At 38.8% G+C, this 15343-nt stretch overlaps 1 protein-coding gene across 1 annotated transcript in view; it reads right to left on the bottom strand.

The window, feature by feature from the left end:
- The window catches only part of LOC117964705 (A disintegrin and metalloproteinase with thrombospondin motifs 6), an 83479-nt gene that overhangs the window by 11416 nt on the left and 56720 nt on the right, over nt 1–15343 (bottom strand). The window contains exons 15-19 of the mRNA XM_059011599.1: nt 13645–13747; nt 10543–10676; nt 5077–5200; nt 4367–4447; nt 2183–2346 (exon numbers count right to left, since the gene is read on the bottom strand). Of these exons, the coding sequence (XP_058867582.1) occupies nt 2183–2346; nt 4367–4447; nt 5077–5200; nt 10543–10676; nt 13645–13747 (606 nt within the window). The remainder of the gene's footprint in view (nt 1–2182; nt 2347–4366; nt 4448–5076; nt 5201–10542; nt 10677–13644; nt 13748–15343) is intronic.

Genomic DNA, 15343 nt, shown 5'->3' with positions numbered 1-15343 from the left:
ACCTGAGTCTGCAGCTGCCAGTCACGACACTTTGCAAAAACTGTAATTATAATAATAATAATAATAATAATAATAATAATAATAATAATAATAATAATAATAATAATAATGATAATATTGAAAACTTAATGTTAATCTTACAAATGATCAATTATTATTATTATTATTAGTAGTAGTAGTAGTCATAGTAGTAGCATTAATAATAATAAACCCCGCTTAAAGCAGGGAGTCAATCAGGGGCGATTTTATGTTTATGAATCGGTAAAAGTTTCACGCTGTACTGCACACTGTACACAAAATGGGTCATTTGTGGTGCGCGAAAAAAAAAGACTCCCCTTCGAACACTGATCTCGTAGTGTTTTTTGCAATACCAAGCAAGCCGCGGATCACGGCAAAGAAATAATAAAATAACTGGCTATTCTCAGTCTCTCACTTGCTCTCAATTCACAATGCTGTTTCAAAATGATTATGCCAGAGAATATGTTCTTGTGTGAGTATATATTTATATTAAACATTTTCCTTCATATATATTTTTTTTCCAAAATAGGCAATGTTAATCACGGGTATGTCAAACTGTATAACAGAGCAAGCGTAGTAATAAAATATGTCTTTAAAAAAATAGTCTGCCGAGGCTGTTGTTAGTTTAGACTCGTTCAATAAGGCCTAGTTATCGTTCACTCTTATGAATAGCAGGACCAATGAAAACTTTATGCTAATGAGGTAATCGTTAAGCTTTACTTCAATTCGTTTAAAACATGCCTTCATAGAAGAAAATCATTGGGGCTTAACAACGCATCTGAATTATCTCTTATGAATAGCAACTGCCATTAAACAGGTGGCTATGGACAAAATCAGGTACGATCATGTACTCCTGTTTTCTCATTTCGACAGGCGTTACCCCTTTATGAATAGAGCCCTTAGTGTCTAAATGTTTTCCCAAGGCCGTATTTCTAACAGATTCACCTAACCTCTGGCCAGACAGGCAGGTCACCCTAGATTAGTATTTCAACAGTAGCAGGCTTAACAACTGCATCGTTTGAGAGGTGAGAATTGATCAGTCACAAGTAATCCGGGGGCTGCTCTAGCTCTTTCACAGTCAGCCTGTAGAAGTCACTGTGTAGACATGCAAGGCTCACTCAGCACTGAAATAGGGCAGGGGTTGTTAACCAAGGGGTCGTGGTTGACGATATATAAAGTGGACGTAGTGATGTGATCTGTTCCTTGTGATGGTTACGCTAAGAACCGAAAGGACCTGTATTTGTGATTACAACCGTCTGCCTGTCTGTCTAAAATGCACTGTTTGTTTGTTTGTTTGTTAGACTAGACGGCTAACACGATCCTGAGCTGTCGCCCACGGCCAGCACTAAACCCGGAATAAACTGTACTTCACCTTGAGCACTACAGCACTCACTTTGGACTGGTGACCGTGTTTGTGTCTTGTGTGTATATGTACTGGACTGTTGTTTGTTATTATTCACGGGACTGTAACCCATCATTATCCACTGCGCAATACACATGCCCGTGTATTAACAGCCCTCCTATTGTTTACTGTTTGGTCATCAGACCGTCTGGATACAAATAAAAACAGAAACCATTTCACCCGTACTTTGTTGTCTGTCTTTTCTTATTGGATTACTGCAACTGCTCTTCACCTGCTCTACTAATTACCACTTTGCCACAACCCTTTACTTCACTTCAGCTGTATTTTGTAAAATGTATATTTAGAACCTTTGAAACTAAAACATGCACTGAAATGACCTGATTTTTCCAGTTCTGGTGAAGGGGACTTTCAAGTTAAAAAGGGGTACCGAGTGCTATGTAATTTCTTTATCTTATCTATACGCGGCTAAAGATTTTGGAAAATGTCGTTTGTATTGCTGATTGATTCCAATTCTACTGTTTAATTTTCCCCACTTGTATTTTTATTATTATTACTTACTTACTGAATTTTTTTTTTCCCTTTCACATACTACAAGGGATCCAGTCGGTCCTTTACAGGTTTGCAACATTTGTACCTGTACCTCATTCAGCACAAATGTATTCAATATTTGCCAAGCCACAGCTCACATTTGTGACAGCAGTTTGATTAACTAGTGACAGAGCACTGCAAGAACAATACATTTATGTCATTCAGAATAAAGCTGATGAACACAAGCCAAAGGCCACTGAGGTGTAATGTTACCATGACAACAAGGATTTCTGTGGTTCCACCCAGAGCTTCCAAAGACTCAGGCTCATCAGCAGGCCTCTTGTAATGAAAGGCTGTTCCAGCCACATCGAATTTACGAGGCCAGTCAATAGTCCAGGCACCATTGATGTAATAGTTATCGTCTTCAGATTTTAAGGCTGGAAAAAATAGATTACAAATACCATTACATTTTTGGCAAATGTAATGCAATGATAGAAACTAGGCAATATATGCTGAGGTGAGGTCATTTTACTAATTCATCATTATCATTTCTACATTGTCTTCATAGAGAAGACCAAAGAAACAGTTGATGATTTCACAAGACCTCTAAAAACGCTCTCCAGGTGAAAGTATTACATAATCAACTGATAGGAGATTAGAGAACATTCAATTCTAGTAGTCAAAACAAGTTTTGGTTACCAACCACAATATTTTTTTTAAATATGCTGTTTTCATAATGATTCATGCTCTGCACTCACTTCTCAGTAGAGGTTATCATGCAGGGTGGGATATCACCCGATACATAAACAAACACACATTTAAAATGAACAGTCTGGTAGTCATGAATCCTCCATTTTAATTTTCACAGTCATTTGTAACATTTTCTTTTTCATGGGAAACAGCTGGACTGGGATTCTTTACAAACATAATACAACTGTTTCATATCATTGCTGTCCAGTATTTAGTATGCTGCATTTTGAATCTTTGACCAGGCATACCTACACTATTAGGAATACCAGGGGGAATGTATATTTCTCTCATACTTCAATTAGGGCTACTTATCACAGTGCAAATCACAAAAATTAATAAAACTAGATTTAGCACTAGTCTTGGACGACCATATCTACAGCAGAATCGGGTAGTCCAGGATTAGTGTTAGTGTTAATCTGGGTCTGTGAAATCAGCCATTCAAGTTTGGTTGTTGACACAGATATAGACATTTACTTTAGTACTTTATTAGTAGACTCTTATCAATAATGTATCTTGTGAGGAAAGCCACAACCGACTCTGGGCTCTTTTCTCTCAGTGGTAATGTCTTTCACTTGACGTTTATTTTTCATTAACCACTTACTGTAGTACCCTAATGTATCCTCTGTTTATGTTACTACTGTGTACAAAGGAACTGCTTACACACTATAAACTGATACGCAACTCTGTAAACATAAGGGGCAAGTCACTGCATTCATTCAGCTTGAACTTACAAAAAACATACCACTGCCATACAGCTCTTCATTGGGTGCGTTTTGAGGAAATGCTGTAGTGCCATGAACTATTGAAAACGTTTTGCAGTGCATTTTCGTACACCTGCTTAGGTTCAGTACCCTCTGATCAATATAAATGTTGTTCTCAGCTTTGAAACACCTCTGAAGGTATAGCAACACGGTACAGAAGCTGTCTCCTCCATTTGAGTCTCCTGTTATCTTTGTGCTGGATAGAATTTCTCAGGAAATATTCAACTCCTTCGCAGGGTGTTTCAACATCGCAGGATGACACAAGTGTTATAACTGTCCATCAAAGAAATCATGGGAAACTCAAATGGGTGCAGACCAAAATATACACATAGGTCAGGGCTACTCTCCTGTGTACTGCCAAAGACTCTTCAAAGCGAGGATCTTTAGGGGAGAGCTGAAAACGGTACTGAAGCAATTCAATGATATGAAAATTGACTTTGATATATTTAGGTTTCAGATTTCTGTCTTTTAAGAATGCTAAATTCCAGATGGTTTCATACATTCTAGGTAGATTCAGAACTCAACCAAACATTCCAAAAACATTCTGAAGATGTTTATATAGAGAGGGTACAGCGAGGAGTGTTATGAACCACCACTTATAATTGAGGAACGACCAAACAAGGTCAGCTCTCGCTGAACAGTTCAATCCTCAAGAGCTGAATACATTTCCATGCTGCAGTAACATGTTTCAAACACAGGTTATTTTTCAAATATAATTATTTCAATTTTTATATAAAAAAACTCTTGCTCACGCACTTTGATTGAGAAATGGAATTTAACCCAGGAGAATATACCCACTGAAACAAACATATAAAGTAAACTATGAACTTGGACATGGCATTAACTGGTGTATAACTGGTCAATTTAAAACAAGTGCTAAATCTATTTTTTTTTTTTTTTTTAATTGAAAATTGAACCATTATATTACCCATTATTCTGAACTTACCAATGTAGTTTTTTGACACGGCCAGTTCTTTAATTTCAATGTGCACTGAGCCTCTCGGAATCTGAATAACCTCCATGTAACCTAAAAGACAAAGATTTCAGTTGAAAATCTACATCAGGCTGAACTCCAGAATGTGGGTAGAGCTGTATGTAACACATCATTCAGGACAACAAGAAGCATGTCCTTTAAAGACCCCAGTTGGGTTTGACCCCTTCTCCACAATCAGACAAATTTGACCCACCCCCTTAGAAAAATATACTGAACTGGTGACCATTTCTCCTGGGATGTTATGGATCTGTCAAAGGAACATTCCCTTAAAAGGAACGTCCATATATTTGAAATGCAGCTTTACACAGACTTAAATTCAAATGTAACAGATTCTTACGGGTGGGAAAAACAGAGGTAACCACATAAGAGATTTAACACTTTTGTAAACAGTGTCACTAATTCACATTCACTGTCTTATACTGTTTCTTTTGTCTACAAGTCTCTTTATATAAATATATGCAATGCAACACTAAAACCAATGAAAAATGAAGCCCTGAAGTGCTTGGCAAGCACTGCAAACTGGCATATAATATGAACTGTTTAGCAAAAAAGTGTTGGAATTCTTTTGAGTTGCCTTTGGCAAGATAAGAGGATATCATCTGAAAAGCAATTAAAAACTTGTCCCAGTTGGCAACAAAAGCTACAGTGACGGCACTGCCTACCTCCCCTAGGAAGAGAGTCATTAAAGAGGCCTTCAATTGCTTCACAAGTGCTGCCGTCGCCCCCACAAATGCGACACCGGTCCTCCTTCGCATCCGAGCCCAGGATGTTATCACAGCCCACGTGCTGAGAAGAAGAGGAGAACAGTGAGTAAAGGTCATCATAAAGCAAAACATGGGTTAAAACAGAAGGGGGTTCTGCCCTGCCCTTGTTTTTTATCACCCTGCACCTTAAATGGTGTCCACCTATTGCTGTGGGAGATCTGTACTTATCCCTGGTCAGAATCTGTACTTATCCCTGGTCTATGACCAAACATTTAAATTGAATTAGACCTGTAGATTTAAAATACTTTTCTTCCAGGTTTACTTTTAACCTGCTGTGTTTTACAATGTAAAACAAATATTGAAGCTGACACCCTGGGATCCGTCAAGAAGCTGCTTGATGAGATTCTGGGATCAATAAGCTACTAACAACCAAATGAGCAAGATGGGACGAATGGCCTCCTCTCATTTGTAACCCTTCTTATGTTCTTATGTTCTTAAAAGAGAAGAAAAAAAAAACACCACTTACATCCTCAGATTTGGGCATTATCATAAGGTAAGGTATTGACTAGGCCTGTTTAAATGTGAAGAGAGGGTGGATTGTATGGAAACTGTTATAAAACCAATCAGTGTGGAAAGGTAGAAAAACAAAAGTTAATCTAATATTATTTTTTGTGAACATTTTTTTATTGTTTTTAGACAATGCACTACAATAGTATTCAATATAATAATAGTAATAGCAAACTATTTACAATGCTGGCTGGGACACAAAACCTATACAGAATTAAACCTATACAGAATTAAAGTAGGTCTCTCACAGCTGTGACAATTTCTGACCATGATGACACAGATTTGTGCTTAGCACCGTGCAGCTTGGCAAAAGTTAATCTAATATTATTGAACGCATTTCCTGCCCTTTTCTCCTTGGGTGGTTGTATTGAATGCAGTATTACCTTAAAATAGTCGCTGTTATCGCACCACTGATAACAGCACAGGATGTTCGGGCTACTATCTGTTTACGCTAGCAACACCTTGGTTAAATGTTTGCTGCATCTTGAGTCACCTCAAAAATAAAAGTCTGGCCATAATTCCTACATGGGCGCAGGGAGATTTCCAGATTACAAGCACAGCCTATGGCCTTGATTACATACTGTATCTGTTTTTGATACTGAGATCAAAGATATATCAGGAAACTGCCAATTACAATTACATTAACCACCCCTTAAGAAAGTCATGTAAAACAAAAGTATACCCTCTCTTTTAAGAAATACCAGCTGCGTGCTATTGCACAACAGCAAAGAGCAGTCGTAAGCCGCTTTTTCAGGGAGCTTGATAGGAGTCATCTGGAGATATGGAATTTCAGTATGATTCTTAGGTTGCTTGGCAACAGCTAAAAAAGTGTGGGAGGGGTGAGTACATACTGCGCAGTGAGCTGCAGCAATTTCATGGCCTTGCCTAAAACATCTCGGAACAACCCCTTTAAAGTGATTATGCAGTCTGTTTAAAAAATAAATAAACAAATAAATGAACAACTTATAACAGCACATGTGCCCACAAATCTTCAACATGATGACTGATGTCTTACATTGCGGACATCCTAGTAGTTAACGGATAGAATGTGTACATTTTAATCTGTGTGCCAAAGGACACTTAAACAATTAGTACCACTGGAACAATATCATTTAAGTTTTAAAGTGAAAAATCTTCGTTTCCAAAAAAAGGGCCTCAAACCTGAAATAAGCAATCTAAGTAAACACTTCAAGATAAACTGGAAAGACCCTAAATGTGTTCTGTATGTTAAAGTAACCCTACAACCCAAGATCAACCTATTAGGGAACAGCAAGCTAGCATGGAAGAGCCACCAAATCAGTAATGTCCACCATCAAACCAGGAGCGCCCCCAGAAATCTTTCACATGGTACGCACAACTGAACCACACCAACATCCCTTCTCATACCCATAACGACTTCAGCTTCAACCAATCAGAGTGCTGCATTTGTGTTCTTTCCTGAGTTTCACAGCACCTACACTGTCACATTAGAAAACTACAATCAAATTGCATCAAGACTTAAACTAGGGGAAAAACTAGCTCACACATCTTTTACGCTGGTTCCATTTCTAATCATTTTACTCTCACAATCACTAATCATTACTCATCCCCTAAGCATGGGGTATAAACATAAACTTTTTTATGTTACATGTGACAAAACAGGCAGTTAAAAAAATAAAACACCAATAACAATAATAATAATATTAGGAATAAACTCTCGTGGCAAGATAAATGATGACACCGAAGGCGGAGTATTCATGTCACCAGAAGCCTGAGATACAATTACAGCTTTTTATCTTTTTATTGCACACTTTGGAGTACTTTATTTGTTATAATTAGTTGTAGCCATTTACAATAGCTTGAAAAAGTAGCACACATGACCATTTCCCTTCCCTTGCTTTTTTAATGCTTTTGTTTTGCCTCTACACTTTGTATTGTTGTTGTGAAGTCTGTTTGGTTACTGTAGTACTGTCATATTTGTGTCTTGTTAAATACACGTCTTTGCTTCCCAGTATACTGTAATGTTGTCGAGTTGCTGTAAATTTGCTATACAATTTTCTTCCAGTTACGCTTTTAGTAAATTTATATCACTCAACTCATTCTTTCTTGTGGCAGCATTTTCCTGATTTTCAACGAACATGTCTCTGTTTTCATCAGTAACATTTTAAAATTTGTGTGTTGTGGTGAAGTCAGTTAAGATGCCCATGTGACCTGTACATAATAAACCATATAATCTTACAGCTGTACACAATAGATTGTAAACTTCTGGAGTTCTAATATAATCTATAGGGCTGTAAACAGCTACTACTGATTATAATAATAATAATAATAATAATAATAATAATAATAATAATAATAATAATAATAATAATAATAACACAACTTGTCAATTATGTGTAAATGAGTAGGAAAATGTATTATTCATTTTAATATAAGACACTGATAAAATTTAAATACAAATGCAACTTTAAAAGTGTACTTACTGTGCTCAATTCTGGAAGAGCAGCAGAATTCAGATCATGCACTTGTACTGTACTAACATTCAATGATGCCAGTGTATTTGGCAGAAACAGACGGTTCGGTGCTTCTACTGATTTTTTTCCCTCTGATATTCTGGATCATCAGAAGAGAGATTTTGCTCTTTTTGAAGCTTCAACCAAACGTATCTGCTTCCATTTGCTCATTACTACCACTAAATAAATACCATCATTCTATAAGCTTAAAATGTCTGTTTCGCTTCAACCGATCGCACAAGCAAGTCGAAATTTTGCAAACCAAAGGTACATACAGCGTGAACGTGCATACAGCTGCAGGTGCTAATGCATCACACTGCAGAACGTACGGCTGTGGGTGCTAATGCATCACACTGCAGAACGTACGGCTGCGGGTGCTAATGCATCGCACTGCAGAACGTACGGCTGCGGGTGCTAATGCATCACACTGCAGAACGTACGGCTGTGGGTGCTAATGCATCACACTGCAGAACGTACGGCTGCGGGTGCTAATGCATCACACTGCAGAACGTACGGCTGCGGGTGCTAATGCATCACACTGCAGAACGTACGGCTGCGAGTGCTAATGCATCACACTGCAGAACGTACGGCTGCGGGTGCTAATGCATCACACTGCAGAACGTACGGCTGCGGGTGCTAATGCATCACACTGCAGAACGTACGGCTGCGGGTGCTAATGCATCACAATGCAGAGCGTACGGCTGTGGGTGCTAATGCATCACACTGCAGAGCGTACGGCTGAGGGTGCTAATGCATCACACTGCAGAGCGTGCGGCTGCGGGTGCTAATGCATCACACTGCAGAATGTACGGCTGCGAGTGCTAATGCATCACACTGCAGAACGTACGGCTGCGGGTGCTAATGCATCACACTGCAGAATGTACGGCTGCGGGTGCTAATGCATCACACTGCAGAACGTACGGCTGCAGGTGCTAATGCATCACACTGCAGAGCGTACGGCTGCGGGTGCTAATGCATCACACTGCAGAACGTACGGCTGCGGGTGCTAATGCATCACACTGCAGAACGTACGGCTGCGGGTGCTAATGCATCACACTGCAGAACGTACGGCTGCGGGTGCTAATGCATCACACTGCAGAACGTACGGCTGCGGGTGCTAATGCATCACACTGCAGAACGTACGGCTGCGGGTGCTAATGCATCACACTGCAGAACGTACGGCTGCGGGTGCTAATGCATCACACTGCAGAACGTACGGCTGCAGGTGCTAATGCATCACACTGCAGAACGTACGGCTGCGAGTGCTAATGCATCACGCTGCAGAACGTACGGCTGCGGGTGCTAATGCATCACACTGCAGAACGTACGGCTGCGGGTGCTAATGCATCACACTGCAGAACGTACGGCTGCGGGTGCTAATGCATCACACTGCAGAACGTACGGCTGCGGGTGCTAATGCATCACACTGCAGAAACCCTGTCAGATTGATGCTTTCTAGGGAATGTGTTGAATTTCCTCAGAAAAGGCCAAAACTGGAGACATGGAAAAAGTCATTCCATGCAAACTCAGTGAAGTATGATTTACATCAATCATCCAAGCACCATTGTATTTAAATAATACATGCTGAAGTATAAACAAAGCACTCTGAAAACTAAACAATCATCCTTTGAACATCACTTAAATGATCTGCTTTTAAACTTGACTCTGAAATTTGGAATTTCAAATTATGCAATGTCCTTAAGCTTGTTAAACCGTGTTACATTCTCCTAGCAGCTGTAACTATGGTGGTAATGCAAGGTGTCTTTTCCACAACACAAGAATTAGATTGTGTAGATTTTCATGTGGATGTGCAGCCAAACTTTACATTGATCACCCCAGAAGAATCAACAAAAGCGTGACATTTACTATGGAGATCGTTACATGAAGGTGTGCAATAGAAGCACAACTTTCTAGATATTTAACATTTATAATGTGTTGTCACTAAGGGTAGCAGGAAAGGTGCTGTCTTCTTGTAAGTCTTTTACATTGCTCAAGCCACAATCGAATACATCTAAAATGAAGCTAAAATGCATTAATCAATGTAACCCTTTTCCCCCCAGATGCAACTTCTGTGGTCATAGTTCCAGACCTTGCTTTGGTTTGTATGATTCCGACTCCCCTTCTTAGTTCCACCCTAACAAAAGATTAGGTTGGCTTTGTATGTGGGATTCAACAGAAATAAAGAAAACAAAGAGATTTAAAAAAATATATATATTTCAACTGTAGGCATATGCAGGATAAAAAGGGTTTAATAGAAATTCTTGTGGGGTGGACTACACCCAGCACGGTATGAGTTAACATGAATAAAATGTTATAAAAGTGTGAGACACAGATCAGCAGAACAAAAGCAGAACAGCTCCAGTACCTTGCACTCTCCGTTAATGCAGATGTCCAGTGAGTCAGCATGGCAGCGTGTTCCATCAATGACGGCAGGGGCGCGTTCTGTGTAGAAATTATACCCTTCAGCTAAGCAGTTTAATGCGCAGGGTTTAACTCCACCTGTAGTTAGAACAGAAAAGAATGAGACAAAGAGACAGGATATGTGACACACCCCTTATCTCAGCTATGCATTGCATAGCATCAGTAACCAGAAAAGAACTACTTTAAGCCAAATGGTTTATGTATTGAACAAAACAGACTACATTTGATTTCCAGCATGTGCAACTACGGAGCTGCCTTTATCATCAGAACATAAGAAAAGTTACGAATGAGAGGAGGTCCATCAATGCTCATTCGGTTCCTAGTAGCTGACTGATCCCAGAACTTGGATCCCAATGATTCAGCCACATGATACATGGAAAGTAGCTGAACAATTTGGCATGCTGTGTATAAGGTCTTAACCAGTTATTTGTCAGTTAATTGACTGTAAAACAAGTAAAGATTCGTCAGAGTTTTAAAGGGGCATCACAGTAAGTGCCTGACTTGCATCTGTATCCCAGACTGCAAATACGCGTAAAAGACAAGTGCTCATCAGTCTGCATGCAGTCCGAAGTGACTGATGTGACTGAACAGTTGAAGAGCTGTATTGCACAAGCAGTTACTAAGGATCTGGCCACTCCCTACTTAAAATAGAGTTTTTTCCTCATACATGAATCCATTCAATCAATTAAAATGAACTATAGACAGTTTAATTGATTAATGTCCCTGACCACATTCCGGCGCCTCCTTAAGACTCACCTCTTCAAACAGCACCTGTAAAACTCCTCTGTTTGTATCCTGGGACACTATCACCCTTCATTTAAATGTGCTTTATTTTGCTCTTATCTGCCCCCTATTTTACTGCATTTAATCCTGTACTTCAGAATACTGTAATCTGCCAAGTGTTTAACCTGTAGTATTTTGTATTTAATCATATCCTGATTTAACTATCACTATTATCTGCTGTATTATTGAATTGTGGTTTGTCACACTTGAACAAAAGTTATTGTATTTCTTGCTCTTATTGTATTACTTGTATTGTAACACTTGAAATGTATTTGCTTACGATTGTAAGTCGCCCTGGATAAGGGCGTCTGCTAAGAAATAAATAATAATAAAATAATAATAACTGATAGTTACTATCGATGGTTGAGGTGAGTACTGTTTAACTTCTGCTACAGAAACCTGCAAGCTGCAATGTAATAGTAACAGCTAAGCCATTTAAGCTAAGTAAGCATGTTATCAGAAGCCAGTGCAGCTGAATGTTAGCATCATATCTATCTTGCACTTCCAAACTCCTCTACCATTCTATTTCACTGATTTCAGATTTGTGGCAGATTAACAATGACTCATTTGTGCGGCTGTATTTTTAAATGTGAATGTTAAAAGCTTAAATGGTTTAAATCAATAAACCCAAATGCTTCAGTAATATAATGTACATTATATCTTATTGTGGGTTTTGATCAGTGAACACATGTGCATCTGTTGACGTGTAAATTGAAGGATTCAATTTTCCACAAAAAACATGTGTGCTTGTTTATTGCTATGTACTGCTTTCTTGGTCTTGAGGGTATATGCTGATTGCTTCATTTGAATGGCAAAGACACACTGAGAGATGTAGCATGCAAAATAAAGCTGTGGTTTAGTGAAAACAGCTGCACAGAAAACAGTTGTCAAATTCATAGACATTTTATATTATTACCCTGAAGAGACTGGAACGCTACATCACTGTCGTTATTCCACGAGTGAGGGTGGCTGAGTAACCCAGGAGTCTTTGTCAATGTGTGTCAATAATAATTCTATTAGCAGCCAAAGGCTATCATCCCAGGTAGACAGCCTCCTCAAGTTAGTACTGAGGGTGAACATTTAAAATGTATGCAGTAGTGCAGTTCTGATATGGTCAGACACAGAGATAAAACCTTACAGAACAATCATACAGCATGTATCTGTTTACTCTAGTCAGTATTTGCATCCTACTTTTTGAATGGGGGAATTGCTCTTTCTCCAAAGGATCACAGAATAACAAACCAATTTGGAATACATACACTGTGAATACATGCCCTAATATGCTGCTTTGTTTTGGAACTCTTGACAGGTACAATATATTCACAAAGGTTTAATTTATTTTTTTTTCAACTAAGCAATCTGCGTTCAATTTGCTTGAAATAAATAAATAAATAAATTAAATAAAGTTCATAAGGCTTATTTTATTTATGGGCACAGGTCCTTTGTCTTTTATTACTTATTATTTAGGCAGTTCAAATGAAAAATCACATTTTCCAAGGTGTCCAAAAACTATAGTCTTGGCACAATTTGTACTGGAACTCAATCAAAACATTCTCTGCTGATCTTGATGTTTTTTATTTTTGTTTTGCTACACATCGCTGTGCCCTATTTTTTTTCAGCATTTTCCCAATTATGTACTCAATCAGCTCTGGGAGAGGTGGAAAAGTCCACCGTGCCACATAAGTACATAATGGATATCTTTTGTTATCAATTAATATCTCCTCAGTTGGCTTTCCCTGGGCAACTAATCAGTAAAGGCAAACTGCACGTGGAAGATATTAGAGATCAGAGGACATGATAATCCTGATACCTGCTGTAAAACCTGCATAACACATGCCCTGATGAAACATTCCACCCAGTTCCACCCAGTTCCTCCCTAGGGCCTTTTCACAGGACAGAGCTTTCCAAATAGCTTTACTCTATAAACTAAACATTTCATGAGTACAAAAAAGCAGAACAGTGGTGCAGAAGATGGTCAAACATTTTACTCCTAGGAATTTTAAGAATGTTCAATGCATCAAAGGGACTGGCTAGCTGTTTATACAGGCAGGGTATACAATATCCAGTGCAGCAGATAGACTGTCCTTTTTAAGAAGGGTATAGACTTACCAAAGGTTGGACAAAGTCAAAGTGAATCACACACAACAGTAGTAATGCATTCGCGCCGAGTGCGACAACTGTTCGCTATACGTGATATAGGCGCTGCAGTGCATAAAACACCCCTTAAAAAGGCTCACTGTTCTGCATCTTTACTCAAACTCACCTCCAGTGTATGGCTTCCAGTTGTAATACTTCCCCCGAAATGGCAGGATGTCAAAGTCTGCACACTGCTTTTCTCGAAAATCACGGGCGCCCACGGCACAGGCCTGCAATGAATAAAAGGAAAACATTTCGTGTCACATATTTACATCCCTGCACAAGGTTATACATTTAAGAAGGTAAGAAACTTCACAAGTCCAAACATTGCCTTACAAGCTTCTTTAGTTTACTCAGATATAAGCTGCTTGTTGAGGTTATGGTTGAAGGGAGGAGAAAATAGGCTTTCCTGCCCCCCTCAAGTATCTCCTGGCAATGCCAATATATCATACACGAAAGGGTGCATTTTTAGAAGCTTTTTTCAAACTCACATGAAATAATATTTAAAGAAAAACACCTGTTTTTAAAAAAATCATGTTTTACATAGCTATCCGTAGCCATTTTAAAATAAAGATAGGAAATTGAAATATAGTGCATACAGCACACACTGGGCAGAAAAAAAAAAAACTATGAAGAAAATAATTAAGAACATAAGAATATTTGAGGAGGCCATTCAACCCATCTAAGGTCATCCCGTTCCTAGTAGCTGATTGTCAAGTTAATGGATCCAAGTTATTCTCCCTCAACAACAAGACTAGGTAACCCATTCCATACCCTCATCACTCTGTGTGAAGAAGTGTCTCATTCCCTCTGTCCTAAATCTATCTCCATTTAGTTTCCAACTGAGTCATCTGGTCCTGGTTTCTGTACTGTGCTTAAAGTAATGATTTGTGTTAACCATGTCAACTCCTTTTAAGATTCTAAAGACTTAAATCATGACCAACTCCTATATTGCCACGTTTCTGCCCAGTTCTGTATGCAGTCTAAATCGTTTTGGATTTCCTGGGTGGCTGAAAGCCACTCCCCAAAGCTTTGCGTTGTCTACAAGTTTAACGTTTGCATATTATCCCTCTCTTGGGTATATGCCATCCAGACCAAGGGATTTGTTAGTCTTGCGAGGCCCCAGTCATCTTATTATTATTATTATTATTATTATTATTATTATTATTATTTATTTCTTAGCAGACGCCCTTATCCAGGGCGACTTACAGTCGTAAACAAAAATACATTATTACTTTGGTTTGATTTATACTAAATGAGTAGGATTGTTTGAGGACTATCTGTGTCAGGGGGCACGTTGTTGACGTCTTCACTGATGAAAACTTGTACAAACGCTCAGTAGATCTCCCTCTTCTTCCTTATGCTTTGCCTGATGGATCGATTAAACCATTTTGGCAACTGTTTGTTTAGTTTGGACACAGACTCAGTTTTGAATGTAGCTTGTATTGTAAACAGCACACATTTCTTGCAGCCAGCTGTTTTATAAACTTTTTGATGATCTGGGTTCTTTCTGTTGTTAAATTGCTTTCAATTACAAAGTGGCATTTAGCACAACAAAGGCAATTCTAGTAAGAGGTAATAATACCAGTAGGAGTCATGGTGTAGGCAGTGAAAGAAAATTAAAGTGGTCAGAGTACAATTCAAGGGGGGGTTAGCTTATTGTTGAAAAAAAGAAAGCAAATGAGAATTGACCTTTTAAACAGCAGTTGTTGAAGAAACATGGGAGGGAGGGGAAGGGGGGGGGTTAAAGTTCTTGAAGAAAAATAAATGCTGACATTTTACAGAAACGCTCAAAGTGTTTGTGAGCCACACACTGGCAGCTTCCT

This window comes from Acipenser ruthenus, chromosome 1 (assembly GCF_902713425.1).
Source record: "Acipenser ruthenus chromosome 1, fAciRut3.2 maternal haplotype, whole genome shotgun sequence".
Lineage (NCBI taxonomy): Eukaryota > Metazoa > Chordata > Actinopteri > Acipenseriformes > Acipenseridae > Acipenser > Acipenser ruthenus.
This window is presented reverse-complemented; position numbering and strand designations above follow the sequence as displayed.